This window comes from Conger conger, chromosome 2, assembly GCF_963514075.1.
Source record: "Conger conger chromosome 2, fConCon1.1, whole genome shotgun sequence".
Taxonomy (NCBI): Eukaryota; Metazoa; Chordata; class Actinopteri; order Anguilliformes; family Congridae; genus Conger; species Conger conger.
Genome location: NC_083761.1, coordinates 52,579,948 through 52,606,113, shown reverse-complemented (window position 1 = coordinate 52,606,113; position 26,166 = coordinate 52,579,948). Strand labels below are relative to the sequence as shown.

General features: G+C 45.8%; 2 protein-coding genes across 2 annotated transcripts; one reads left to right on the top strand and one right to left on the bottom strand.

Moving 5' to 3' along the window:
• Positions 1 to 39: 39 nt before the first annotated feature.
• Positions 40 to 6,011, bottom strand: LOC133122582 (jupiter microtubule associated homolog 2-like). The gene is made up of 5 exons (XM_061232625.1): positions 5,797 to 6,011; positions 4,461 to 4,609; positions 3,732 to 3,874; positions 3,576 to 3,612; positions 40 to 1,304 (listed from the first exon to the last, which is right to left on the bottom strand). Exons 1-5 carry the CDS (start codon positions 5,850 to 5,852, stop codon positions 1,105 to 1,107), a joined length of 585 nt encoding a protein of 194 aa, XP_061088609.1. The 5' UTR covers positions 5,853 to 6,011; the 3' UTR covers positions 40 to 1,104.
• Positions 6,012 to 8,600: 2,589 nt separating this feature from the next.
• On the top strand, positions 8,601 to 25,777 carry LOC133121255 (protein cramped-like). Its single transcript, XM_061230460.1, has 20 exons — positions 8,601 to 8,976; positions 9,382 to 9,749; positions 11,472 to 11,677; positions 11,841 to 11,994; positions 12,356 to 12,439; positions 12,833 to 12,881; positions 13,094 to 13,179; positions 14,294 to 14,417; positions 14,814 to 14,895; positions 15,531 to 16,616; positions 17,124 to 17,262; positions 17,801 to 17,961; positions 18,949 to 19,023; positions 19,466 to 19,547; positions 20,270 to 20,374; positions 21,387 to 21,553; positions 23,618 to 23,816; positions 24,145 to 24,309; positions 24,739 to 24,881; positions 25,643 to 25,777. Exons 1-20 carry the CDS (start codon positions 8,927 to 8,929, stop codon positions 25,775 to 25,777), a joined length of 3,660 nt encoding a protein of 1,219 aa, XP_061086444.1. The 5' UTR covers positions 8,601 to 8,926.
• Positions 25,778 to 26,166: the final 389 nt, after the last annotated feature.

Below are 26,166 nucleotides of genomic sequence, written 5' to 3'. Positions count from 1 at the left end.
TGTAAATGGAGCAAAGAAAAGCAAACGAGCGAACAAATATTTAATACAACCATTTTATTGCAATACACAGACCACAGGGATTTCACTCCTCCTGCACTACTCATTGCCCGTCAGGCACAGTTGCATGTAGAAAAGGCACGCATGGAAAAGGCTGGCACTTAGGCTGGTAAGAGTGAACACATCTGGAACACGTCTGGAACACCAGCACACAGTGAGACTTCCTACTTACCGAGGAATCCTCATCTTGTTCGATTTAGGATTTTTATTTTTTATTTTTTCACCCACCTTTGAGAGTTCACATTTGTCTTGCAGTTTTAATTTAAAACATAAAATGCCTTTCCGAGTTTTAATACCACATTCTTTAGTAGAACCAGCAATGGTAGAAATGGGAGATCCTACATAATAGGTATTGGCTTATTTTCCCATATGTAAGACCAACGATAAAAGGAAGTATAAAGAATTCCATTTTGTAGGTTGGCTACCCACTGATTTTTTTTTTTTTTTTTCTCGTTCATTTTTGGTGTTGCTTCCCTGAACTTTTTTCACATTAACAACAGAACAAGACAGAGACACACAATGGAGCTCTACACTAGCGTAAGACTAAAAATACATGATGGCGGTCAGAGGAAAAACACTTCAAATCAAACATTTCTTTGTTCTTATTTCAACACATAGATTTGAAAAGATATTATTTGGTTCAGCTGGATTAGTTTTGCAAGTGAGGAAAACAAGGCCATGGAGTTGTTTAAACTGACACCTTGGCACAGTCTTATCTGGGGATGGATGGGAGAGGGAAAGTGAACCCTTTGAAGTACATTGAAGATCTTCATTTTTAAAACTGCATGAATGAAAGTTTTGCAATTCTGTCTGGTTGTCAAATCAGTGTATGTTAAAAACGGTGAAGACATCATCCAAATCAACACCCATTTGACAGGAATCACAAGAGAAAGGTTTGAAATTTGAATTTGGCCTTTTGAAGCCATTCCTATAGCACCACAAAGACAGGCCTTTGGTCAGTAATTTCAGAAAATTCCTCACTGCAGAGAAAAGAGAAAGTGCAAAGGACAGCTGTAGATAAGAGAGATGGGGGGCTGGTGGAGGCGATCAATAGAAGGCCACGCTGGACTTGCCCCCGGGGGGGTGGATGACCTTGTTGTGGGACCGAGGGATGGGTCCCAGCCGGGGTTCGTGGCTGTCCCCCGTGGGCTGAGGCGGAGACGGGCCTGCCTGTGGCTGGGGAGACTCCTTACTGGGAGTCGATGGCGCTGGCGTGTTCTCCGCTGGGCGTACCACCTGCCGCGGAGCTGGAACGCAATGAAAGGGGGAGAAAATCACGCTGATGTCACTTCCTGTGGCGTGAGACTCTGAATCAAAATGCTGCCGAGTCTTGTAGATAAAATATCTACTATATATTTTTGCCAAACAATATCCACATACTGCTATTCTTCCCAGTGTGGTTAAACCAGTCTTTTTGAATATGGGTAAATGTGTATTTTAAAGTGCAAGGTGCAGGAAATATAAGCCGATGAGCAGATATTTGTAAACCACCCATTCTGTCTCCTCTTGAAGGCCCTTTACCATCAGAAAGTTTATTATGTTGTAGATTTAATTGTAAATGGATAAAAATACATTTTTGCTCATCTACATGAAATCTCCCATAATAACAAAGTGAAAACATGTTTTTAGAATTTCTAGCAAATTTATAAAAAGTCTGGACTTTGGCTGGGCCACTCAAGGACAGTCAGAGACTTGTCCTGAAGCCTCTCCAGCATTGTCCTGGCTATATGCTTTGGGTAATTGTCGTGCTGAAAGGTGAACCATCACCCCATTCTGAGGTCATATGCACTCTGGAGCAGTTATTCTTCAAGGACCTCTCTGTATTTGGCTGCATTCATCCTTCCCTCAATTCTGACCAGTCTCCCTGTCCCTACCACTGAGAAGCACAGCATGATGCTAACACCAGCATGATTCACCGTAGGGACGGTATTAACAGATGGATGAGCAGTGCCTGGTGTTCGCCAGACATAGAGCTTGGTGTTCTGCCCAATTTTTGTCTCATCAAACCAGAGAATCTTTTCCCTCATGCTCTCAGAGTCCTTTAAATGGCATTTGGCAAACTCGAAACTTGAGAGGGGCTTCCGTCTAGCCACTCTACCATAAAGGACTGATTTATGGAGTGCTGCTGAGATGGTCGTCCTTCTGGACTTCAGAACCTCGGTTAGAGTGACCGTTGGGTTCTTGGTCACCTCTTACTCAGTTACTCAGTTTGGCCAGATGGCCAACTCTAGGACCAGCCCTTTCACAATTATTGAGACCACTGTACTCCAGGGAACACTCAAAGCTTTAGAAATGGTTTATACCCTTGCCCTAATCTATGCCTCCCCAGAATTCTATCGCAGAGAATTCCTTGGACTTCATGGCTTGGTTTTTGTCCTGACATGCAGTGTGATTTGTGGGACCGTATTTATACAGGTGTGTGCCTTTCTGAACCATGTCCAATAAAATTCAATTAAATTTGCCACTGGTGGACTCCAATCCAATCAATTTAGACACATCAAGGATAATTAAAGCAAACATATGTACCTGACCACAATTTGGAGTGCCACAGCAAAGGGGTCTGAATAATTATGTAAGGGGGGGTGCTAATCTCAAAATATTATGTAGTAACAAATGGCAGGATGGCAAGCACCTCTTCAAATTAGAACATGTATTTTTGTTCCTCTATCCTCCATTAGAACTGGACTTGGATTGGCTTAATTGTTTTCGCTGACAGGATGTAATGAATACTGCACATCTCCAAAAGAACACACTTAAATTAGCACAGCCAGTGAGACTTCCTCATTCACAATGAATTTTCTACAGTGTTTCTGTGCATCTTCATCAAGGGTGCCAAGACTTCTGGACCTGTAATAGAATCTGGATTCTAATATACAGTGCCCTTCACAATGTTTGGGACAAAACATATTATTTATTTGCCCCTGTATTCAATTTGATCACATGTGATTTTTTATTACAAATTACAAAGTGCACATTGTCAGATTTTAATAAAGGGCATTTTTATACATTTTGGTTTCACCATGTAGAAATTACAGTAGTGTTTATACAGTCCCCCAATTTCTGGGCAACACAATGTTATGTAAATGAAAGCAGTCAAGTTTATAATTTTGTTACAAATCATTTGCATGCAATGACTGCTTGAAGTCTGCCAAATGCCAATAATGTAATTTAAAGACTAGAGGAAAGACTACGTGCTTTCAGTTCTCTTATAACTGCATTAAGGAGGCAATGAAACAAACCTGAGCAATTACAAACACCTGTGAATTCACGTGTCCCAAACATTATGGTGCCCCATGTATAAACGCCGCTGTAATTTCAATATGGTGAAACCAAAATGTATTAAAAATACCCTTTAATAAAACTGAGAATGTGCACTGTAATTGTAACACAATTGTGTGATTCCAAATTCTGGCAAATCAGAGGCAAATCAAGACATATACAGTCTTTGTTCCAATTATGGAGGGCACTGTACATATAACAGTTTATTTCTGAGTCAAAGTTGTCGGCAGAATACTCACCTTCAGGTTGTGGTTTGCCGTTCACGCCAATGTTGTCCTGTGTTACAGACAGACACAAAAATGACATTATATACACAAACATACTCAGGCTTAAGAAATGTATTTGACTTTGTTAACTGGGTCCTGAAGGGCTACGGTGGTGTGCAAGCTGAATACCTTTGGCTTGTTTGGGTGGCTGCGGACAGTTGGTAGATTTTCAACTGCCCCCCCAAAAATATTGCTGCCTTTCCCAGAAGAGGGAACTGGTCTCTGCTGAGTGACAGCCTTTGCGTCATCGAAGATCCCACTGCTCTTCCCTCCTGCACTCACAACAGATGAAAGCACATGCAGTTAATCATTCATGGGCTCACTTTGAGGGGTCCAAAACCAGACATTTGATGTGTACAAACTACATTGAACGGCTTAAAGGTCTGAATGCTGTGTGGGTCCTATGTGGGAATGTTAGGGTCCTGTGACATCCACTCAATATTTCTCTTAAAAATAGATAATGATGTGCCAGGAACCTATTTTAGATCAAGATGCTCTGTATATTTCTGAAGCATCCCAACAAAAAGAAAATATTCTCACAACATTGCTGCCATGTAATGGCAATGTTATAACTGACACAACATTCCAGTAACATTGTGAGAACATTTTGCGAAGTTCAATTTTAAAGGTTGCTGGGACAAGGGCAATTATAAATTTGTTTTCACCATCAGCTACACATTTACGGAAACATTGTGACCAGAAGGAGAGCAAAGTAACGTGAAGGCAATAAAGAGCGTGAGATCCTTCTTTGATCATAGCTTCAGTGTGGGGATCATTTTCATACTTGCACTCAAAGAACCCACACATCAAGACAGAGAACCCAGGTCAGGTCTATTCAGATTATCCAGCAGGGCACACCTGGTGGGTTTGTCCTCTTTGGGCCTCCCAGAGGTTCTTCTGGAGGTGCAAAAATGGTGGAGGCCATCTTGTGTGATCGAGTGGGTGCAGTTGCTTCATCACCACCCCCAAACAAGTTACTAGAGCCTCCTCCAGGGGGTCGGAGTACCCTGAAAACGAAGCCCAGTCAAGTTGTCAACTGCTCAAATACCCAGTTCGCCTTTCTGTCTTGAGCTGAGGGTGTAGAGTAATTTTCCAAAAATATTTCCGTATTAATATTCTCGACCTTATCATTTTCTTGATCACGTCAGTAAACGATACGCCTATGACTGAGGGCTTGATTCTGTTACCAAGGAAATATTCCTAGCGAAATATTTTTTATAATACGCATATGTGACGACATAGCCATAAGCAGCATGTCATCCTGGAAGAACAAATTACCAAAGACAAATACTCGGCAATACCAAGTTCACACCTCGCATCTTGACTTCTTGAATCTGAACTGGAAAAATTCTATATCATATCGTTAACAATGTAAACGGCGTACCCACACCCATTCGTTCCAAGCCAAAAAGGAGTACCCGACGCTTGTAAACATTAACATAACCTTAGTTAATGTAGCCTGTGAAACTAACGTTAGCTAAAGAAATATCGACACCAGTTATTTTGCCGTAATTCAGGTGTAAATAGAACGATCGATTTTGTAAACTACAGTCAATTTCAAATCAGACTATTCTTGCACCGGAATGCAAGCAATGCCACGTGGGAATGTAAATAGTCAGAGTAACAGCACGTTCGCTAGCTCCACCGAACAATTTTTGAACGTTCCACACAACCGGAAGTTACAATATTACGTAAAACGGCCTTAGCGCGCTAGCCAGCTATGTTGGGAGAAGTTAACAAAAAAAAAAAAGGAAGAAGAAAGAATCTCAATCTAAACTATATAACGTCATATTACCTTACTGGTGGTTCGCAATGGAGTTGCTGTACAACTAGTCGCCTAACATGACAGCTAGCAATCCAAAGTTGGATTACATTTAATGTCCTTACTTGGAAATAAAGGAGACCATAGCCAGTCAACTAACACAACACAGGAAGAAAAGATTTTAGCACATTGACTAACAGCAGCGAGAATAACTCAGCCAGCGACGTAGGCTTACTTAACACAGTGCTGACGCAACTAACAGTTTTCTCTTCAACTAAATTCTAGATTAAAACTTGATGAAGAAAGTTAGCTGATGGGCAAAGATGTGTCGTCTTGAATAGTAACAGTTGGCTAGCGAGCTGTAACGGCACTATCCGCAGTTACTTTGTTAAAGTTCTAGCTAGCCGGTTTGCTATTCAATGTTAACCTTACCTTGAGCTTGGTTTGGCACTAGAATCAATGCCTTGAAAATTATTTGTTGAAGTCATAGTTCTGGTTCTTTCCTCCGTTCCACGTTATACTCCGAACTACAGTCTAGGCTATTGAACGTACTACCGCTAGATAGCCACATTCGTTTTGATTGCGTCTAGGGGGGGAAAAAACCCAAAGCGACCCCGCCTAGTATGGGTTGGAAGCTTCTTCCAAAAACCCAAAGAGTTAAAGAGGAGGCGAGGTGTGAGTGGCTCATGAATACATCAGTCAGAGAAATTACTTTTTCCATTGGATGCCTCATTGAAATATTTACTGTATCGTGTCTTATTCTTTTGTTCCTCATTAACTGGCAGAGTAGCCTGGCTTTTGTGTATTACAGTTCAATGGTGTATGTATGCTGATATACAAAATGGGTGTAGGCTATATTTGAAAATTCAACGAAAGCCCACCGTATATTCCTATCTGACTACCCAGGTTCTCAACATATGCGTCTTGTCCAATCAAAGTCGACTCCGTTGATCAGACGAATAAAAAACGCCAATCCTAGCCTTAATACTCAATCATCTTAATACAAAATAAAATGTGCAATTTACGTCCCTGCTTGAAAACAAAAATGGCTGATTCATTAGCATACACAGAGAGTGAGATCGAGAATTACGTTGGAAGCTACATTTATGGCAGTGGTTTATGTCCTGTTTTACCATGTTCTCGTCTCAACAGGAACATGCATGCACAAGCTCCACATTTTAGCTTTCGGAAGGCCTACTCTGGTGATTAATCTATAATTGTTGCAAGTCACCTCAAAATTAATTGAACCGTGTGATAGTTCTGCTTATTGGGATCTTTCGTTAGCAGTTAGCAGCCTATTTGTGTGATCCAGCCTTATTTTGCGAATAGCATAGCTATTATAATTAATTGTAACTGTTATCTCTCTGCCAATGCTTGTTATTAGCAAAGATAGTTATATATTTGGTGATACAAATGCCAGTTGTGCCATATCCTCGTTATTGGTCTGGGTCTGGATTCATTACGACAGTATGTTAAGCGAAATAAATTGACCGCAGCGCCACAAGAACATTACCTTTTTTCTTAGCATGCTGGGGGAGGTTGGATGTGTGGTGCAAGCTGTCAGTAGGTGCGAATCAGTTCAATGGCGCGACTGTGAAAACACGGCAGTAGCCACAAATGAATGAAATTACGTGTGAGCAAAGAAGGGGAGTTGCTGGTCCTGAATGGTTCGTTGTTCGAGTTAGGACATTGACTCTCAAAATACATTGGTATTTGGCCTGCCAGTCAAACCTTATTTAGGCCTATCGTCGTCTGAGTGGCCAATCAGAATGTTTGTTTGTAAATCGTAGTGGGCGTTCTGGCCGCACGAGAAATTTTGACAGAAAGAAGCGGAAATTAGGTGGCTGGCTGCCGTTGAAGGCGAATTCTAGCAGCTGGGATAATCTAAAACCTTGTGAAAGAATACGACTAAAAGGGTAAGGATTATTTCAGATATCTTTGTGCACTTGTAAACAAATATTCACATAGGTTTTGGTGTGCATGGCTTGTGTTCTGTTGGCGGATGGACTGTGTAGCCCCAGTCTAGCTGTTAGCCATGCACGTTAGCAACGGTCCAAAATATAATTTAGCTAGCTCTACCGTAAACTATCAAAATTGGTTTCTGTTTTGAAATAACTGTATGGCACTTTTTAACGGGCAGATGGCTAGTTTGCTGGTTTAACAAGTAATGTGTAAATTAAATTAAATATTTTCTGTAAACATCGCTAGCTAGTATCTTTAAGAATTTAACGTTAAGTTATCTCGATGTATGCTGCAGCGAAAAGTCTGTTAAAATGGGAATCTGTGAGGGAATTCAAGAGGTTGAGATTACTGTTGATTTCATTTTTCATTCCCTCTCGCCTTGCTGGTAAAAACATAAAATTAGGGAGCAGGCGCGGGAGATAACCTTACAACTGAGGTTGATATAGGTCATGTTGCTTTTTAATTGAATGCTTTTACTCCTAGCCACCTTGATGGTATCATTTACTGTCAATGAGTGTGTCTTGATGGAAAATGTTTACGAGGAAGAGAGTTGCCACAGGGTAGTTACATTTTGTTACATTCCGTCATCAAAGAAATAGCTATATTGCAAGGTATCATATAACGTAATCTAAATTGTATGTGTAATTAGGCAAACTATATCTCAAGAGCATTACACTGCAACTGAATTTCTATCATTCGTTCTGTGCTTTCAAAATGCAACTTATTGTGCATTGTTAGAAGTGACCTTTGTAATATCTATGCCTAATACTAATACTTTCAGCTATATAATCCATATTTGTACCATGCAGTCGTGTTTATAGGCCTACTTAATTTCTATATTGAATGGATATATTTCTGTTTTCATTGATAGAATGAAATGCAACTGTACCGCAGACTGTAATGCATATCAATGTAATATTTGTTAACGGAATGCAGTACTGACATATAGTTGTTTGACAATAAAATACGTTTTCCTTCTGAAATGAAACCCATTTTTAGTCGTAATTCTGCCACATGTATTAACTATATGGTGGTTCAGTTTGTTTATTGAACTTAGACTGCAGCGTTGTGATCTAAAAAGGCTCAATTGTTGCTTTGCTATAAAAATTAAGAATTGTGAATATGTCTCTACAACATGACGGTTGTAGGTTTAAAATGTCACATATGTTATTAATCACATGTAAAAATATATATGTTTATTGAAGAAACAACTTTTGAGAAATTTGAAGTGATGACGTAGCAGCAAGCGAAGTTCAGACCATGAGTGAGGTGAAGATCAGTTGCTGCTTTGCTTTCAGTTCAGTGTAAAAGTACATGAAAACAATCGATAGTATCAGTACATTCGCAAAGATTTGGCTGTCTTAAATGTCATACTTAGTCTATACGTTGATCTAAATTAGAAGACCTTTAATTTCAAAAGTCATTAGTTATAACCGTGGCGAGTTTGGACAGAGCTAGTTGCTGCGTTCTACTGGAACAGCGACGAGTTTCAGCCTCGGAGAACCAGGAGCGAGACGAAGATAGTCGCTGGCAGATCCCCGATCTTGCTTTGGAATATGCTCAATTTAACCAAGTCTTATATTCCTAAAACCTCGGATCCATGGTGAGGAGAAAAAAGACACCATCTGCTCCCGAAGAACATCAAAATGGGTAACATTCTTGCAAAATGAAGCACTTTAATCAGCGGTTGATTGTAGCGAAATGTTTTGCGTTGTCGAGAGGTTAATGTCGTTTGGGGTTTTTGCAGGGCGCTAAACTGAAGGCGTTTGTATTTCCACTGATCTTGGATAAAATACAAGTAAAAGCGCGACCAAAGTATAACTAAAACTAAGATAAAGAACGATATAACTGCCTTTCGTTTGAATCGGTATATTTATTGAGCATAATAAATACAATGGGAAAGATTTTTCGGGTTGTTTTGTCGGGACGGTGAAAGGGGATTTGAAACAAACAGCGGCGGCCATGTTGAGAGGGAAAGATTGTCGCCTTTTTAAGTTGTTTAAAAATATGTACTCTTTTAAATGATAAACATTTCGCTTTGTTATGTTTTACCAGGATGACAGTGAAGCAGGGGGATGGCAGTGGGGATGAAGGGGTGAAGAAATTGAGCCGAAAGCTTGAAGGTTGCGAGGAAGAGGAGAGCGCAGACCAGGGGAGTGAAGAGAGCAATACAAAGAGAAACGGAGATGAAATTCCTAATCCATCATCTACGGGTTCGTCAAGTTCGGCACCAATACCCTCGACTTCTTCATCGAACCCGCCGGGACCTAACGTTAGTTCGAACCAAGATACATCCACACCTGTCCCTCAAAGCCAGGATCAGCACCATTTCCTAAGGTCCAGCGTACGACCTCCTAGCAAACGGCTGCGGAAGGATCCCATTGCCTCAGCTATCAATGGTCACAGCGGTGTCAAGGGGAAAGGTAAGGCGAAGGGGGACAAGACTGGTGTACCTATGGATGTATAGTGTACCTTGGGCACCCACCAGACTTTCCTACGTATATGTCGAAGTGTCAGCGGTATTGGTGGAACAAGTGGCGCTTACATTCGTTTGGAGTGGAGCTGTTGTGTGCAGAGTTCAGTCTATAAAAACAGTGGGATGGTTGTTCGTGCGCGTCAGCCGCCCTAAATCACAACCGTCCGCCTTCTATTAATATTACATGTGATAATGCTCCTCTGTTTTATACCACCCTCAAGTAGGCTAACGTGTTGATTCTGACAGTAAGGGGTGACATGTAATTATTTGTCGTTTAAAATGGCCCAGTGCTTAGCCTATTGGACGGTCGGTGCCGTTGTCTAGGTTGCTCAGTATGTTTTAGCTTAGGCATTTTTGATATTTATGATGCTTTATATTAGCTTGCCAGGGGTCACATTTTGGTGCTCATTGCCAAATCATCAGCGTATTGCGTTTTATAGAGGAGACGCTTAATTGTTTTTCGTTTGTTTGTTTTTCGTCCCGGAGATGGTAAATATTGCCAAAACAATGCGTCTTTGTCTTTTAGCTGATCCTGATCCTGAATCTTGTTTACTTCGGCTTATTTGATTAGATTTTTGAATATGAATAATTGATTCCACATTATATTATACTGATGGGTGGGTTTTCGAAATAACTGAGCAATATTTTTTCTTTATACGTAGAATATTATTTGTAATGCTAGTCTAGTTTACACAATTTTGATGCAAGTTATTCTTCCCGCTGTCTTATTTAGATTGATTCATATGAACGTACTCCTGCTCATTTAGATTTAATTTAAATTTGTAGGCTAGAACACCAATACACTTCATGTTGTCAGACAATATGGTTGCTTATAATGGGAGTGCCTCATTTCTTTTCATGATATTCAGTGTTCTCCTCCATACCGTCTGGGGACTCCTGCAGTCTTTGTCAATGCCAGAAGAGTGTTTGCCTTTGCATTGTCATGTCAGTGCAATACTCCAGGGAGCGGACCTGAAGCTCCCAGCTCATTACATATGTTGTTCTGAGTTTGAGCCCATGTTCCCTAGACACACATGCCTACAGAGTAAACCCGATTCGCTATGTTTTATTTTGAAGGAACTGAAGGGAAACCCATAGTCATTGAACTGCATTCTCTTGACGTGATCACACTCCTTTGTGTTCGCTGTTCAGTTTTGTACTGTTAAGGTCATTGTCATGGGTATTGTTCAAGGAAAGCTAAATTCTCACCCTTGGACAAAGAACGTGAACACTCTGTTGGTTAATTGAAAACGAGGTTATGGTGATCGATTCTTGGCAGTGCCATGGGAAGTGTTATTGCAGTCTAACTTCATAGGTAACCGGTTGCTTGGCCCAAATTTCTTGAGCATTTCTACAGCACTTAGACATTATTACTTAGTGTTCCAAAAGTTTTATGATTGACCTTTTTCATTTTTATTTTGGTATTCTGATTTCTTCAATGCTGTGGAATATTTTACTTTGGGTAGAAAGCTTTGATGTGCTTTTAAAGTTAGAGCTGCATATTAAAAATGCCATTGATCATTGGGACCAATCGCCTCGGGTTGCCAGATTGATCTGTAATTGACCTTTGGTACTTAGCTCTGCCTGTAGATTTGAACCTGTGATACTGTGATGTACACTTTTGGGTTCACCCTAACCCTAACCCCCCACACTTACGCCACTGCTGCAGGTACTGAGAATGGGCCTCCTGCCCCGGCCGGGTGTGCCCAGTCCGGTTCCCCGGGCGGGTCAAGCGGCGGTGCGTCAAAGTCGGGGCCCCGGAGCCTGGGGGCCGGCGAGAAGGACGAGGCGGGCAGCAGCCAGAAGAAAGTGCGCAGACAGTGGGAGTCCTGGAGCACGGAGGACAAGAACACCTTCTTTCAGGGGCTGTATGAGGTAACGTCCTGCGTTTCCCTGGATACTACGGGTTTACAGGAATGTTGGCAGCCGCCGCCACAGGTTTTAGGGACACTGTGTACAGGCCCCTTCGCTGTTTGGATAGCTGGGCTACGCCAGGCTCCAGGGCGGCCGCTGAGGGTTTCGTTTCCATCTCCCGCAGCACGGCAAGGATTTCGAAGCCATCCAGAACAACATCGCGCTGAAGTACAAGAAGAAGGGGAAGCCAGCCAGCATGGTGAAGAACAAGGAGCAGGTGCGCCACTTCTACTACCGCACGTGGCACAAGATCTCCAAGTACATCGACTTCAGTAACGGTGAGCACGCTCTGCCCCCCGCCGTCAGCGTACCACACACGCTCTGCGTGCTGCTTTCATCGTGTTCATTTCTAATTTTAGGTGGGAAATGGATATTGTGAACTGTAGGAAGCTTTCTTGTGTTTGTGTAAGTCCGCCAGCCCAGTCACATGAAGGGCCCAGAACCTTGTCTTTAGGAGCAATACTGGTCGTGTATTTGTGTAGCTAAAATACCCGGTACCGGGCGAACTTGAACAGTGCTCCGACACCAGCGTTGCAAACTCTCTGCGTGTGAGAGAATTGGGCTGTGGACTTGTGTGCGTGGCTGCGTGCTCGTACAGTGGCGTGCTTCTGAAACCTGCCGTGACTCTCCTCTCCTCAGCCTACTCACGCGTGCTGAAGAAGTCCTCCCAGGAGCTGTACGGACTCATCTGCTACGCCGAGCTGAGGAAGAAGGTCGGCGGCTGTAAGTGCGACCGTAGCAGCCGGGCACATTGCGGCCATTTTTATTAGTGTTGGCACGGGGCGCAGAGGTGCCAGAGTTCCTGAAGAAATAAATCAGAGCTTTCGCTCCAGAGGGGCAGATTCTGTTCTCTCACGAGCTGAAATGTGAAGAATCTGGGTGATTTGAGGAACGCTGTGAAGCCGCACGAGTGGTGTGAAAATAAACCAGCAGGGTACAGGTAATGATTTCTGTAATTTTTAAACCCCCTGGTTCATTTTCACAACTATGTACTTTAGCTAATTTTATTTTGTTTCATTTTTTATTTTTTCTGGGGGGGGCGGGTGTGGATAGGCACTGGATCGTTTTAGGAGGAAGTTCTTTACTGTTTGCTTATTGCATTTCTGTCTCACTCAGTAATGGACGACAAGAATGTTGCCAAACTCAACGAGCTCATTCAGCATGGGTGAGTACCGTGCAACGTTTCGTTTCAGAAAGCCATTACAGCAGAACATGGTAGTGAGAACAAAATAAATCACATCGAGTCAAACGCCTTCTTTGTGCAACCAAACAAACCTGTATGGCACATGAGAAACATCGAATCTTCATTATTTTGCATGAGGTGGGTTACTTTTATGAACACGTATTCATCATATCGTCTTGGCTCCTTTTTGACAGGGCGACCACCGTACGCTCCAAGGGCAGGAACCTGAGGATTAAAGTGCCCATGTGTCGAGCGCTTAAAAAACTGTGTGATCCTGATGGTAGGTAATGAGTAATGAATTGTCATGGCAGATAAAATTCTTAATAGAAATCTGTTTTCTCTTAAATCCACTCTGGTCGGCCACCATTAACACAAGCATAATTTCAGTGAATATTTCATTCAATATGTGGCCTGTCTCGGGACTCCAGTGGTTCCTTTTGGTTTGTGGTTTAAGGTGAAAGGGTTTAAATCACCATATTTATCAGCGCGGTTTGTTAAATCTCCATTTTGATTATGGTTCAGCATGAAAGCCTGGCACTGCGGTTTGCTTCACACTGTGTTTTACATTACATTAGTGTGTTGCTGAAGCCATAGGCTGTGAAATCAAACTTTCACTGGAATCTTCAGTTCCACTGGTGGTGTTTATTGTGTGTCGCAGTTTGACTTCAGAGTTGATGTACCTGTTTTCTTGTGGTTTTAGTGCAGTATTTGAAATCGTTTTCAATTGATGCCGCCTACTACCCTGCAAACCAACATCAAACATTTGGGCCTTCCCTGTGCATTGTGGTGCATAGGCAGTTGGTGGATTTGAACATAGGAGTTCTGAAAATAATTTGTTTTCAAAGACATTGCACTCTTAGTTATCTGGTAATATTGTGTATCTGCAACCTAAGGTGGCTGAATTAGCCTCCGATCGGACAGAACTGGAAACATTTAGCTTAATTCAATGCAGCATTATTCCTAATTCCACTTCCCTTTCTGTCAGGAATATTAACTGTTTTCATTATCATGTGCACTGGTCCCTTGTTCTTGATATCGTAGGTCAGTATCTTATGGGCACTTCAGTGGATGCATAGACTCAAGTGGGAGCAGCACAAGTAATTGATTATGTCATGGAACGAGTGACAGCAAATGGATTAATTCTCCTGAACAAGTTCATATCGGGAGCCCAACAAACAGATGGGGTGGGAGGGCGGGGATTACAAATCTGTGGTTTCCATGGAAACACGTTTTAAAGCAATTGAAGTGTTAAGTGTGGGATGTGTGATGCATTCTGTGGACAGTTTCAGTTGTTTCCCTCTCTGCTCCTCTCACCTCCCCCTGCCTATCTCTACTTTTCTCGTCTCTTTCTATCTTTCTCTGACTTCTTCTTTCTCTCTCTCTTCTCCATCCAGGCGTCAGTGATGAAGAGGACCAGAAGCCAGTGCGGTTGCCCCTGAAAGTGCCCATGGAGCTGCAGCCCCGCAGCAACCACTCCTGGGCACGGGTCCAGAGCCTGGCTCATAACCCCAGACTCAGGTATGACGATTTATTATCCACACACTGGTGTCTCTGCTCCACCCTCTCATTCCACACACTGGTGTCTCTCCTCCACCCTCTCATTCCACACACTGGTGTCTCTCCTCCACCCTCTCATTCCACACACTGGTGTCTCTCCTCCACCCTCTCATTCCACACACTGGTGTCTCTCCTCCACCCTCTCATTCCACACGCTGGTGTCTCTCCTCCACCCTCTCATTCCACATGCTGGTGTCTCTCATCTACCCTCTCATTCCACATGCTGGTGTCTCTCCTCCACCCTCTCATTCCACACACTGGTGTCTCTACTCCACCCTGCTGCTGTGTGGACCATAGTTGGACACAGAGAAGATATTGCTGGTCGACCTCTCACCCTGAGCTGCTTGTCTTCTGCAGGATGATGGTGGAACTCCACAGGAAGGTGTCCAGCCTGATCGAGTTCCTTAAGCAGAAGTGGGCCATCCAAGACCACAGAATCGTATCCCTTTCGCACAGTTGGCTCGGTGTGCAGCTCAAAGCTATGTTTTTCCTCAGTTTCCTCAGTGCATCATATTTTTATTTTAGGCATTTAGCTGGTGCTCTTATACAGAGTGAATCATAGAGCTTACATTCTTTTTACATTAACCCATTTATACCACTGGATATTCACTGAAGGGTTTCTAGTTAAGCCCCTGGCTCAAGGACTCAGCAGCAGTGCCCGTACTGGGAACTGAACCAATTCCCTACCCAGTGTGCCCTTGTGCTACACTGCCATCCGTATTCACACACATTTGTTTGCATGAAGTGTATGAGAGCATACGAATGCATACGACGGTGTCTGAGAGCGTACGAATGCATACGACAGTGTCTGAGAGCGTACGAATGCATACAACAGCGTCTGAGAGTGTACGAATGCATACAACAGTGTCTGAGAGCGTACTAATGCATACGACAGTGTCTGAGAGCGTACTAATGCATACGACAGTGTCTGAGAGCGTACGAATGCATACGACAGTGTACGAGATTGTACAAATGCATATGACAGTGTTTGAGTCTGTATGTGTGAGTATGAGAGTATTAGAGTGTACATAGACAGCCCATCTCTGAGTATTTGCTTTAACTCATGGGGCCCAGTGGAAGAGCTTGGAGGAGCGGGATGCTCTGGAGGGGCAGCAGCACTCCCCGTGGGGCCAGGAGCGGGAGGAGCTGTTCCTGTACCCGGCCGAGAGCAGCACCCTGACGCCCCTGCCCGGCGTGGCCCGCGTGGTTCACTCCAAAGCCTTCTGCACCGTCCACTGGCTGGAGAGCGGCAAGTGCCGATCCGGGGGCAGGGACCTCCCAGCCGCCCACATGCTGGGCATCCAGGCGGCCCCCAGGGGCCTCGGCAAGCAGGGCCGCGCGGGCGGGGCCGAGGTGCGGCGAGCGGAGGGCCCGGCCCCCGAAGCGGCGGACGATGCCTCGACTGGGAAGGCAGACGACAAAGCGCCGGGCTCCTTGAACCCCCCGAACCCCCCGCAAAACAGCCTTGCAGCTCTCCCCCCTCACGCCCCTGGGCAGAAGGAGGGAAGTGCCCCAGGCCTGACAGAGGGGGCCCCTCCTCTTCCTCAGCTGGAGAGGAGGAGTGGCCCTGGAGAGGAGTCAACCGGAGGCTCCTCGGGGACTGGAGACGCGTCGGGGCCGGGCCTCGCCTCACGGGTGAAGGAGGGACCGTGCACGGAGGTTGTCCTCTCTCCCAAAAATGACCCGCCGGACTCCTCTGGTGACGGAGGAGGAGGATGTGCAGAGGACAGGACTAAAGGGTCGGGCCTCTCCCTAGAGGGGCCTGCTGACGTTTCAGAGTCCCCCCCTCCTCCGGTTCCCGCGCCGCCACCGGGGGACACTTGCACTAAAGAAGACCGGCCCCCCGAGGACCCTGGCGGCCCCGAGGCGGGGCGGGGCAGCAGGAGGGCCGGCGGGAAGGAGGACGCGGGTGCGGCCAGCGGGAGGCCCCCGCAGCAGATTCGGGAGGAGGGCTGGTGCGCGCGCAGCACGGAGAACGTCACGCTGGCCGAGCTCTACCTCATGCTGGGCAAGCCGGGGAAGCTGCAGCTGGAGTACGAATGGCTGCCCGTGTCCCAGGAGGAGGGCCGGCCTCACCCCAGCCCCCGGCCCCGGCCCAACACCCACCGCGTCCTGCGCTGCCTGCTGCGCCTCGTCTCCTCCGAGGTCAACCCCAAACCCGTGAGTTTCCCCCAGCCCGGTCCCGCCGCGCGGTCACTACTGCACCACCCGGCACACGGTCACTACTGCCTCTGTTCTACAGCCGCTTCTACTTCAAGGCAGTGTTACGGAAGTGTGTAGAATGTCTTCTCGGCAACCGGTTGTACTGGTAGGAGATTTGTTTGAGCTTGTGTGCTCCGTTGTAGGCTATTCTAGGCTATAGGGCTAAAGTGCTTGACTGGGACCTGGTGCTTCAAGCCCCAGTGGAGCCGCAATAAGATCAACTGGGCCCTTGAGCAAGGGCCTTAACCCCACATTGCTCCAGGGGGGATTGACCCCTACTTTGTCTAATCGTTGAAGTCACTTTGGCTAATAGTGTCAGCTGAATAACTGTATTATTTCATTGGAGCCCTACAGGGATGTTTGAAGCTCTCTCCACAGTCTGAGGTGCTTTGCGGCACTGAGAGGTGACCGGCTGTAGCCCGTAGGGCCCTTTCAGCTTCTGCCTGTTCTCCTCTCCCGCCTCAGGCCGCGGAGCTGTGCTCCACCGCCACCTCGCCGCTGAAGCCCGGCTCAGAGGAGCAGTCCGTCACCCCGCCGGGGAAGAGCATGACGCTGGGTGTGCGCAGTCCCAGCTGCGGCCGCCACCAGGGCTCCATCCGCGGGGGTAAGTGCTCTCACACACATTTTAATACTTTATTTAGGTTCACATTCGTGAACTACATTATACAGGCTTGAATACATTTCAATTGCATTCTGATGTCCTTCATTCGAGTAGCAGGAAGTATACTAGTCGGGATCTAAACATTCGCATCTCAATTGCTCCAGCAAGGAACATTATGGGTACAATATATCTTCATATACAGCGACTGCCTATAATGGAGGAGACTGAGCAATATTTTGATAGTCGCTTTGCTTTCCATTTAGTCAAAGATTAATCTTAGACCTCTGATGACTAGCCTGTGGACATGGCCTGGCACTTATAACCTAGTTTAGTTTGAACATCATTTTGTAACTGACAACATTAACGGCGGCACTTATGACGGGTAACACACCTACGCACGCGTGTGCTCACAGCTGCCCAAGGACTCGCCCCCTCTCCTCGAGTGGGCTAAAGGTCGACGCTTGCGGTTTCTTGTCCTTGCATGAGTTGTCAATTGGGGCAGGGCGCACAAAGGCTAACGCTGGAGCCTCTGCTCTCCCAGGCATCCGGAACCTTCCCCGCTCGCTGCTGGCCTCAGGAGACACGGACAGCAGCCTCTTCGCCGTCCCCACCACGCTGCCGCCCAACAGCCGCCACGGAAAGATGTTCTCCCCCAACAAGGAGGCTGAGCTGGCCTTCCGCCAGCAGCTGCACTCCTTCAGCGTGAGTAGAGGAGCCCTCGTACCCGGGCTGAAACACCGAGCGAGATGTGCGCCAGTGATGTTCCTCTTATGTGTGTCAGGACACAGAGGAACAAAATGGCTGACTTTCGTAGGATGGAGGTCGCTTCTCGGTTATCGGACGGTAAACTGAGATCAAGGAATCGGTCTACTGATTTTTGGCTTTTATTGCAAACGGGCTGCAGACAAATGTTTGGACCCGCAGTGTCTACAAGTATGTGCTCCAGTCTGATTGGTCTGCCTCACATTCTCCTTAGTTGCCCTTTTGGTGGTTTGATGTACGTTCTTCTAAAACACAGACTGTCATTATGCATTAACAAGCTTGTCACTGAAACAACTGCAGGCTTAAAACAATTTCACACTTGTCACACTTCCCAATGATTAACAAAGTCAGAATTCTATCAAAATTACAGAATTGCACTATTGTAAAATAAAGTCCATGGTGTTTGATAAGGGGAAGAACAAAATCAAACAATTTGCCTGTAAGGCCAAAGCATAATTTGGAATCCAGTTATTATTGAGGAATAAGCTGAACTAAGAAGTAATACTTTAAAAGTAGAAACATAATGTAGGAAAATCATTCCAGTCAAGAACATTCAGATTATAAGAACTGGTGTGTTCATGTCGCTTACCGTAGTTCTGAGTGACTTTGATTCGCAATGCTTTCGTATCTCCGTGCCTCTTCTGCATTTCATCATCTGTCTGATTTGACCGACTGAATATTTCTGTTGAAATTGTGGATTCTGTTTTTGTAGGTTAGTAATGGAGTGAAGCTCTCCAGCTTTTCAGTCATTTGTCCCATGAGCACACACAAAGTGGAAATGTTTTTTCATGCGCTATGGAATGGCTCCTGTTGTATAAGCACCATGTGCCATTATGGTGAAACAATAGTCTGAGAAACACTATGATGTTTGGTTGTTGGTGTGACCTTTGACCCCTGTCAGCTGACCTGTGTGCATTCCTTTTCCAGATGCAATCTGACCTTTTCCTCCCAAAACAGAGGAAGGTCAGGAACCGGCACCTACGAAAGCCTCTTGTGGTGCAGGTGGGTGAGGAACCCTGGGGAGATATGAGTCGGAACAGTTACATAACATTACATTACATTACAAAGCATTTAGCAGACGCTCTTATCCAGAACAACATACAAGGAAGTGCAGATCGAACACAGGAAGAAGTGTGACGAGGACCCTAGAGAACAGTATGGTTCCGAATCTCATCATGACCATACAGATACAATTGGATCCCTTGAAGAATACATCAACTTACCAACTAGCATACTACCGTTGGCAGCTAGAATACCCCGAGTACAACAATACAATATCTAATACAATACAATAGTTGGCTTACTGGCAGGGACAAGCAAAACACAAACACAGTATTCTTTTGACCTGAAAATGTGAAAGTAGTGAAATGAACACTGGGTAAAATGGTAAAATAGGTGCATGGTTACCAGGTGTCTGTTATAATCCTACACTGTCCCCCCACAGAGAACTCTGCTCCCTCGGACCACCGGGGACTCCTCACAGCACGTGTGCTCCTTCTCCATCCTCTCCAACTCCTCCATCGCAGGTACCCCTGCTCCCTCACTGCCATACTGCTCCTGAACATACAGCCATCCCACTGACACATTCTATATGGCAACAGAGATGAAGGCGTCAAGTTACGAATCGGTTTATTCTCCCTCCTTGTTCTCTTCTTTTCTCCTCCGTCCTCTCACAGGCTTAGGCTGTGTGATTAAACGTGCTTGACACGGTCAGCGCTAAACTTAGCACAGAAACGTTAGCGTCTATAAAACACTGTCATGTTTTTGCTGCTTCAGTGCACAGCATTTCTCTGCCAAACTGAAATGTAAACCAGATACAGTGAGATCTGTCAAACCGTGAAATTATTGCAGCAGTTTGGTGCTGCTTAAAGCCTGTTCAAGTAGGTCAACGCGTGCACGCACACACACTTTCTCACTGCTTGCGTGGTACAATCCCACAAGTGGTGCCAGTGCACCCTCCCACACAGTCCACTGCTCTAAGGTCTTTATTTCCTCCTCAGATCGATATTTTTGTCTTCTCAAGCCAGGCTCGAGAAGAATGTAAAAAGATTATATCTACTTCTCAGATTTATAGCCGTCGCATTACATGGTCGTGTGCGTATTATGTTTTGCGGAATGGCAAAGGAGAAAATGAGGGATTTAATACGCCAGGTGGCCATGCCTGAGACTGTCTCAGATATGGGTATGATGTAATGCTGTTTGGTTGATTGCAACGCTCCTGTCCCTCCTCCCCTCCTTCTCGCTCAAGGTACCGGCTCTTTCCGGCCCCTCCAGCCTTCCATGCAGGCCACCTCCCGCCCCGTCCTCCCCAAAGCCACTCCGCAGACCTCCGCAACAGCCAGCCAGCTCTCCAGTAAGGAACCATGCCATGTTTTTTATTTTAAAGAGAGAGAAGGACAGCAACTCGTTGCATGCCGACGAAGGCAGAAGCCGAAAGCGTCCGTGCCCAAATAAAACAGAAAAAGACTGAGTTGCTCTCTCTGCTATATACACACTCACTGAGCACTTTATTACGTATTTATTACTTTTTTTTTTTACTTCTACTGCTGTAGCCTATCCACTTAAGAGTTATGATGCGTTGTGTGTTCAGAGATGCTTTTCTGCGTACCAATGTGTGGTCACCTTCTTGTCAGCTTTGACCAGTCTGGCCCTTCTCCTCTAACATCTCTCATAAACAAGCCATTAAAGTGCTTGGTGAGTGTATACTCCAGGGATTCAGCACCAGTTAAATTTAACGATACAAAGTTGAGCACATTTAACCACATTTAACCAGTTCTCATGATTTTTATTTAGCATTTCCTGTTTGGCTATATTTGGAAAACCTACACCGGACGTGCGAACGTTTGCGGGGAACTATGTTTGCAGCAAACAGGCACAGCTGAACGATTTTGAATTCACATTACATTTCGTTTGCCACCTACGCCTTTTTAATACAAATGGATGCGACTTGAATCTACCAATGAAGCTAGCTGATTAACTGAATACCTGGGATTTTTTGTTATCCCAGGAACAAACATTATTTTACTTAAAGTGCATTATAACAGGCGAATGATTGTGAACTTTTGTGCTCTCGTCGTCATTCCTGTCGGGACCCATTTTTATTCGCCCCACCTTTTCAAACTGTTAGCCAACGTTCGGTAGCGAATATAATTTTTGTTTATATGTTGGCGTACTTTAGCTAACATTTCGAGCCTTGAACGCATGTCTGTTAAATCTAAATAATAGGAGTTATTAGTCTAACTGTATTTAATGCGGTCCATATTTTATGGTTGGAATACAGAGTGCATGGCAATGTGCAGCATTATGGAGTCCGAACCGTCGGTCTGATTCAGGTTACATTTGGCCGTGTTCTGTCCGGTTCGCAGGCGCCATTGACTTGGCCGCCAAGTCAGCTGGTATCATCCCCGGCAGCCCGTCTCACGAGCCGGAGGGACCCGGTGCGGTCGGCCTCCTCCTCGCTCCGGACGCGGTGACTCCGGAGCCCAAACGGGACCACCTCCCTCAGACCCCGGCCGCTGTCGTCCCCGCCGAGGTGAGCAGATGGTGGGAGAGATGGGTATCGCAGCGAGTCCTTGGCCCCAGTTAAACAATTGGCTGCATGTTTTCAATGAACGCCGAGAACGGGCTTTACGGGCTTTAAGTAATACGAGCGTGTCTCTGGTCATTCAGGTTCCCTCCAGGCTTATACATATGTCTGGCCTGGCAATGTAATTCAAGACATGTTATTTGCATTGCGTATAACAGACAGTGTGTAAATGATTAAAAACCAGTTTAACCAGATTAAAGAAGACGGTCGGTATGAGGACGTTATGCTCTGTTCACTTTAATTTCATTCCTTCTCACTTTTGATGAAATGCAACATTTCAATCTTGGACTTAATTATTTGTTATTATTTAAATCGATGTTATAGATTCAGTCCTCTCGGCCTAGCTAATATTGTGGTTGTTTCTGAATTAATTTTGGATTATTTATTGCGACCAAAATTTATTACTGTCCCAAATGTTCAGCCATCCACCACGGGTAGCGTGGGACATGTGGTGAAAACATGGTGTGAGTAGAAATGAGATGTCAGCTCACACACTGCTAAACAGGCTGGTGAGACTCCATTTTGTGATTAATACATTTTACTAGGGCCCGTTGGGTATGTACATGCTTTCATAATGGACATTACCAGCAGACACCCGAGTCCCACACAGAGACTCATTATCTCAATTTGATCCAGATTATTCCGTCCTTTGTCTAGAACCATAATGGCTTCTTGATTGAAAGCAATATAAACGGTACCTGGGAAGAGACAAAGTGTGCAGCTGTGACATTACCCGTCACTAGTAAAGGCTGTAATTGTACAGAGATGGCTGATGTAAAATGGAAGAAAATATGAGTTTGAAATGGGAGGTTACTGAGAGCACCAGTAAAAGGATCAGCAAGCCGACCTGCAGCAGGGGGAAATGAATGAAAATGGCCTTTAGTCTCACAAACCTACCCTCCTGCACAGTGATTTTATTTAGTCATTTTCTTGCCGTTTTCAGTTGTGCGTATTAAAGGTGGGACGCCATCTTACCTCTTATTATCCATCCATTCGTTCTTATGAATCTCAAACAGAAAGCTGTGACGTCACAAATCACATCTCAGTAAGGTTTTCAGTAAAACGCTAGACTGCAAAATGAAAAGATGCCAGATGAAAGAGAGTGCATTGTTGAATTACGTTTGAAGTAAGGTAATTTAATATCATTTCACAGGGTGATACGGGATGTAAAATTGCATTGGGAACTGTAAAATTCCCACCACCATTTTGCACCATTTTCTGTCTGTGTGCTGCCTCTACCTGCTGAGTTGCTCAGTCAGTAAAACACCATGAACACAGGCAGAGACATGAGTTGAAGTCTAGGGCTGCATTGGCTCCCTCTATGCTTTATCATGCACTATGTAGGGGATTAACCTTTTGTGTAGGGTGTCAAATTGTGTTTTTGGTATCCAATTGTGACAACCTAAGTGGTTCACTCTACTCCCCACAATGTGGTGTGGTTAAATCAGTCAAGGTGTAACCTAGCTACACAGTGTGTGGCTAGTGTGATACTTTATTGAACCCTGTGGGCTGGTTAAGGGCCTCGCTCAAGGACTCAACAGCTGTGCAGATCTTATCGTGGACCTGGTCCTGGTCGTGTACCTTAGCCACTACGCTACAGGCTGCTACAGGGTGCCCTGCACCACTCCTCCTATTAGTTGTACAGTAAATTGCCCGTAGTACACTGTGTAGTTAAAATGCTCACTTGCTTATGGGTGCACATGCCATTTCTATTAGCTCATGTTATTATATTCATTAGTGTGCATGATGAAGACCTGTATATGTGAGCTAAAAGTTCAGTGCGCCGATGCTTGCAAGTTGCCTATATAGTCCTGCACCTGTCCCTAACTGGGTTGGATGTACCCACAAACTTGCTGTCCTTCCATATGAAATAGAAACATGACATGCTAAAAGCGTGAACCTTTTCAACACAACTGTAGCTGTGTGAATCTGGACTGGTGTGTATCTCTAGTGTTTTTTCCCCTCCTTAGTTTCTTGTCAATGATCTTCTTTTATTTATTTGTGTTGTAGGTGACGTTGGACAACGGGCTGTCTCCCCTCTCTCCTGCGGGGGACACAGACACTCTCCTGTCCCCTCCCAGCGTGGCGTCTCTGCTGGACATATCGCTCCCGGGCCCGCCAGAGGAGGCCCTGTCCCAGGGCGAGACCGCCACACACATCAGCGACTCCATCATCGAGCTGGCCATCAACTCCTCCACTCACTCTTATGGTACGCGTGTGACTGTGTGTGACTGTGTGTGACTGTGTGACTGTGTGTGACTGTGTGTGACTGTGTGTGACTGTGTGTGACTGTGTGTGACTCTGTGTGACTCTGTGTGTGACTCTGTGTGACCGTTTGTGTGATTGACTGCGTGTGTGTATACCTGTGTGTGTGTGTGTGTGTGTGTGTGTGTGTGTGTATATTCCTGTGCGTGCATATGTGTGACCGTTTGACTGATTGACTGCGAGCCTATTGGATGACCAGTTTGGGTGATTGACTGCACGCGTGCTTGTGTGGGGTGCATTTTCGTGCGCTGACACTCGGTCTGTGCCCTCAGGCGACAGCTCCTCCCTCTCCCCTGCCAAGCTGAACGGCAGTGAGGGCCCGCGGAGCCTCCCCTCCCCCGCCTGCAGTCCCCAGAGGAGCTGGATCGCCTCCCCCTCTCACGACCCGCAGTGGTACCCCAACGAGTCCAGCGACTCCACGCTGAGCTGCCTGCTCTGTGAGCCTCCCCTTCTCTCTCCTGGAGCTCTCGCTCACTGGCACTAGATTAAAGACAAGCTGAAATCAAAATTCACCTTTTCCTCAATTTATTTTTTTATTTTTTATTTTTTTCCATTCACTTGGAATTCAAGATTTTACATCAATGTGTAGTGTACCAGTGGACGTTTATATCAAATGTCTGTCAATTTTCCATTCCCCTCCAATCAATTATCCTTCTCACACAGCGGCGTGCATTCTCATTTGATTTCAGTCAAATAGACTCCCCGCTCTTCAAATCTTTCTCCGAAAGATCAGTTGCGCTCGTATATAAGCCTAGCTAGTGCTGCTCTAACTTCCGTATCAGCTTGTCTTTAAATCCAGTTCTAGCACATTTAAATTCCCTCTTGCTCATTTCCCCTTTGCTCATGGCGTGCCCCTCTCCGCACAGCGAGCCTGATCTCCCCGGAGAAGGGCCGGAAGATGCTGACCCCCTCCGGGCCCTCCAGCGGGACCTCCCTGCTGGGGCCCAGCCTCCTGGACAGCAGCTCTCGAGACTCCTTCCACTCCCGCGGGCTGCCCGACGTCGGAGAGGTGGGCCGAGCCTCCACGCTCCTCCTTATCGCTGTTCACTCACCCTGACATTATTATTCATTATTAGCTGACGCTTTTATCCGAAGCGACTTACAGGACATTTGGTTAGACTAAGCCAGGGACAATCCCCCCTAGAGCAATGTGGGGTTATGGATTTTATTGTGGCTACACCTGGGCTTGAACCTTGAAAACTTTCCGGGTCCTGGTCATGCACCTTAGCCACTAGGCCATGGACTGCCTGTATATGATGTCATTGGACATCACTTCATACACATGCGTCTAGCATTCTCCTGCTATTTAAAAATTAAGTTCAGAAACAATGTAGCAAAACACTACAATGTATCTTACATTTAAGGCTAAGAGGCTATGGTTCATGTCTAGGTTGGTTCAAGCTTGGTGTAGCCACAGTAAGATCCACACAGCTGTTGGAATCTTGCTCAAGGCCCTTAACCCCACATTACTCCAGGCAGGATTGTCCCCTGCTTAGTCTAATCAGCTATTGGATAAAAGCGTCTAGTACAAATTGTTAATTTGGGAAAATTAATTGTTGGAAATCTCAAGTTTTCTGCTGACACTATCATGCAGAAAATTTAAAAAACTTAGTAAGTTTTCCGGTAATCCGGTGTGCCTCAGACTTTTGCACAATGCTGCACATGTACCATCCACTACAGGAGGACTTGTACAGCTTGACACTGTAAGCGGCCATGTTCTGTCCTGCCCTGGATGCTGAGCCGTGCCCTTTGACCCCTCCCCCCGTACAGGTGGACTCCCAGCTGGCCTGCATGATGAGTGAGAGCAGCGTGGACTACATCGCCCGCTTCAACGACCTGGCGCACGAGCTGTCCGTCAGTGAGCCGCCGCCCCCTCCGTCCGCGGGCCAGGGCGGCAGCGGCTGAGAGAGGGGTGGGGGGGGGGGGGGGGGAGCGTTCACTACCTTTCCGTACACGGCTCTCGAACGTGCACGCTGTGGAACACCTCGACGCCATGGGAGCCGGTCTGAGCGTGTGCAGCAGAGGAGAACGCGAGACCGAGCGCGCTCGCTCATCAACGAGGCGGCCAGCCCCGGTGCTGCGGGGTAGGCCGTCTGTCCCCAGTCTCCGCGTGCCCCTCTGCGCTCCTCTGCGCCCCTCTGCTGTGACTGTCAGTGTCACCGGCACGGCGCGGGGCGGGGCGGGAGGAGCCATTCACAGACCTCGGGTCGGTTCTGCTCACACGCGACATGGGAAAAGCCAGTCATCAGCGTGCCCTCTCCTGAAGACCCCTCCAGCAAGTCCTTCTCAACTGA

Excerpts from the sequence above, each read along its gene's own strand:
- LOC133121255 (XM_061230460.1), top strand. The coding sequence starts at position 8,927 with ATGGTGAGGAGAAAAAAGACACCATCTGCTCCCGAAGAACATCAAAAT. Across the intron at positions 9,750-11,471 it reads CAGCGGTGTCAAGGGGAAAG|GTACTGAGAATGGGCCTCCT; the intron begins GTAAGGCGAAGG and ends CCACTGCTGCAG. Across the intron at positions 16,617-17,123 it reads CCGAGGTCAACCCCAAACCC|GCCGCGGAGCTGTGCTCCAC; the intron begins GTGAGTTTCCCC and ends CTCCCGCCTCAG.
- LOC133122582 (XM_061232625.1), bottom strand. The coding sequence starts at position 5,852 with ATGACTTCAACAAATAATTTTCAAGGCATTGATTCTAGTGCCAAACCA. Across the intron at positions 4,610-5,796 it reads AGTGCCAAACCAAGCTCAAG|GGTACTCCGACCCCCTGGAG; the intron begins GTAAGGTTAACA and ends CTTCGTTTTCAG. Across the intron at positions 1,305-3,575 it reads CGGCAAACCACAACCTGAAG|CTCCGCGGCAGGTGGTACGC; the intron begins GTGAGTATTCTG and ends ATTGCGTTCCAG.